General features: G+C 48.6%; 1 protein-coding gene across 1 annotated transcript in view; it reads left to right on the top strand.

The window, feature by feature from the left end:
- The first annotated feature begins 264 nt into the window (after window positions 1-264).
- Window positions 265-2910, top strand: part of LOC104954665 (elongator complex protein 1-like) — a 33694-nt gene continuing 31048 nt past the window's right edge. The window contains exons 1-5 of the mRNA XM_010781833.1: window positions 265-477; window positions 775-923; window positions 1695-1818; window positions 2130-2227; window positions 2502-2561. Of these exons, the coding sequence (XP_010780135.1) occupies window positions 327-477; window positions 775-923; window positions 1695-1818; window positions 2130-2227; window positions 2502-2561 (582 nt within the window). The 5' untranslated portion in view covers window positions 265-326. The remainder of the gene's footprint in view (window positions 478-774; window positions 924-1694; window positions 1819-2129; window positions 2228-2501; window positions 2562-2910) is intronic.

Below are 2910 nucleotides of genomic sequence, written 5' to 3'. Positions count from 1 at the left end.
GAAGAGCGTCCCCGAGCTGGAGGTCGCTCTGCAGAAAGTCCACGAGCTGAGAGGTGAGCTGCAGGACGTGTGATGTGTTCCTTCATCCTCCTCACTGAGCAGGTGTTTGAACCTCCTCACCTCCTCACTGAGCAGGTGTGTGTGCCTCCTCACCTCCTCTCTGAGCAGGTGTGTGAGCCTCCTCACAGCTGTTGCTCCATCACGCCCTCCAGAGTTCAAAGTAAATCATATATAACTGGGTGCAGCACGCTCAGATGAAGCCGCACTGTGGACCCGGAGCCCTTGAGACTCGACTCTGACTTGATTCAGCTCCGCGGTGGTCAGTGATGCATGTGTTTGACAGTAGATGGATCAACAGTGGAATAAATCGTGTTTTCTCTCAACCATCCAGGTTCTTCCTCTCCATCCTGACGACTCACGTGAAGAAGAGCGTCCCCGAGCTGGAGGTCGCTCTGCAGAAAGTCCACGAGCTGAGAGGTGAGCTGCAGGACGTGTGATGTGTTCCTTCATCCTCCTCACTGAGCAGGTGTGTGAGCCTCCTCACCTCCTCTCTGAGCAGGTGTGTGAGCCTCCTCACTGAGCAGGTGTGTGTGCCTCCTCACTGAGCAGGTGTGTGTGCCTCCTCACCTCCTCACTGAGCAGGTGTGTGTGCCTCCTCACTGAGCAGGTGTGTGAGCCTCCTCACCTCCTCTCTGAGCAGGTGTGTGTGCCTCCTCACCTCCTCACTGACCAGGTGTGTGAGCCTCCTCTCTGAGTGACTCTGTGTCTCTTTAGTGAACCCTCCAGCTGATCCTGGGTCTGTGAGCGCTGAAGAGGCTCTGAAGTACCTCCTGTTCCTTGTCAACGTGAACGACCTCTACGAACACTCGCTGGGAACGTACGACTTCGACCTGGTGCTCATGGTGGCCGAGAAATCACAGAAGGTACGAGATAACCTACCAAGTAGCAAAGTGCTTGGGGCAGGAATACAAAAGATGCTTTTTGATCAAACAGATCAGTTTTTTAAACCAGCCCTCATTTCTATTCATTAAGTGATGTTTAGGCCCTTTGTACCTTAGAGCATCAAGAAGCTTTCAAGGAAACATCTGGTCCTCATTAATGTTAAAATGATGCAGTGAAAATGAAGGCTGCCAAATGTCGGACAGATTTATTGTTTTAACGTACGCCACAAGATGCCTACAAATTCATTTAGATCATCTTTGAGGAAGATTGCGGTGTGCATCTTTAATGCTCCTTGTGGGAAATTCAGTCTCCAAGTGTCGACATAAGAATCAATGCAGCATGAGTTTATATATTTGATTTGAAACAAGATATGAAGGATATAAACGGAGAAACAAATGGATCAAATCACATTTTTAACGTCTGCATGGCCAGATGGTGGCGCTCATAATTTAAATGTGTTATTATTGAGCCCCCTATGGTTAAACAGTGTGGACCTGTATGTTCAGACAGTGAGTCATTAAGCAGACTCGTACAGCAGCAGCTCCTCACAGATACAAACATCAACGTACATTCACAAACATGCATTATTTGAATAAGGAAATGACATATTGCTCATCTAAATGCTTTGTTTCTCGCCTGAAAAGTGTTCTAACTTCAGAGTTACACAGCATCAAAAAGTGACATTCATTACCCAAGCTGTGATTGGTGGGTGTATTTCCAGTGTTTTAATGTCCCCCCCCCCCTCCCTGCAGGACCCCAAAGAGTACCTTCCCTTCCTGAACATGCTGAAGAGTCTGGAGCCGAACTACCAGCGCTACAGCATCGATAAACACCTGAAGCGCTACAGGAAGGCTCTGCAGCACCTCAGCAGGGCGGGTCAGTATCTATATCAGTGTTTCTCAAACCGTTTCACACCAAGCTCCACTTAGAACCAATACAGAGACACACGGACCACCTGACTCCTACATCTAATATATATATATACGACCCACATATGTAAACACTTATTTTAAAGTTACTTAACTGTATATCATTGTAATTGCACATTAAACACAAGTTAATTATTTACACTGTTCCATTTACTTAGCATTGTTTACGCACTCACTGACTGCGTGTCTTTGTTGCCACCAAAACACTTTGAGAAACACTTTGAATTTATAATTGATTTGATGTGACCTGTGTTTCAGGCGCAGAGCATTTCCCAGAAGCCCTGCAGCTGGTGAAGGAGCAGAAACTGTACAGTGAAGCTCTGAGACTCTACTCTGCAGACCCTCCTCACTACAAGGTAACAGATCTCTTAGAATGTATAAATACTAGAACACAGAGTTAACAGTGAGTTTTGATGAAACGTATACCAATAGAATCTGTGGACTCTCAGCTTTCATATGATATCTATCTATCTAAAAGAATCACTGCGAGGTAATATTACCCGCTGGCGCTGATGGGTATAAATGGCCATTTTTTCAATCGGACTTCATATTGAACATGTTTAGGGTGAAACGTACCCGTTGGCGGTTCTAGTGTTAAGGAGAGTCTGAGCCCTGATGTCTGTCTTGCAGGCTCTGAGCTGTGTGTACGCGGACCACCTGATGCAGAACCAGCAGATGGAGCAGGCTGGTNGGGTAGAGGGAACGCGGGTAGAGGGAACAAGGGTAGGGGGAACAAGGGTAGGGGGAACGCGGGTAGAGAGAACAAGGGTAGAGGGAACAAGGGTAGAGAGAACGCGGGTAGAGGGAACGCGGATAGAGGGAACAACGGTAGAGAGAACGCGGGTAGAGGGAGCGCGGGTAGAGGGAGCGCGGGTAGAGGGAACAAGGGTAGGGGGAACGCGGGTAGGGGGAACGCGGGTAGGGGGAACGCGGGTAGAGGGAACAAGGGTAGGGGGAACGTGGGTAGGGGGAACGCGGGTAGAGGGAACGCGGGTAGAGGGAACAAGGGTAGGGGGAACGCGGGTAGAGGGAACAAGGG

This window comes from Notothenia coriiceps, unplaced genomic scaffold (assembly GCF_000735185.1).
Source record: "Notothenia coriiceps isolate Sejong01 unplaced genomic scaffold, NC01 NC01_scaffold00023587, whole genome shotgun sequence".
Lineage (NCBI taxonomy): Eukaryota > Metazoa > Chordata > Actinopteri > Perciformes > Nototheniidae > Notothenia > Notothenia coriiceps.
This window is presented reverse-complemented; position numbering and strand designations above follow the sequence as displayed.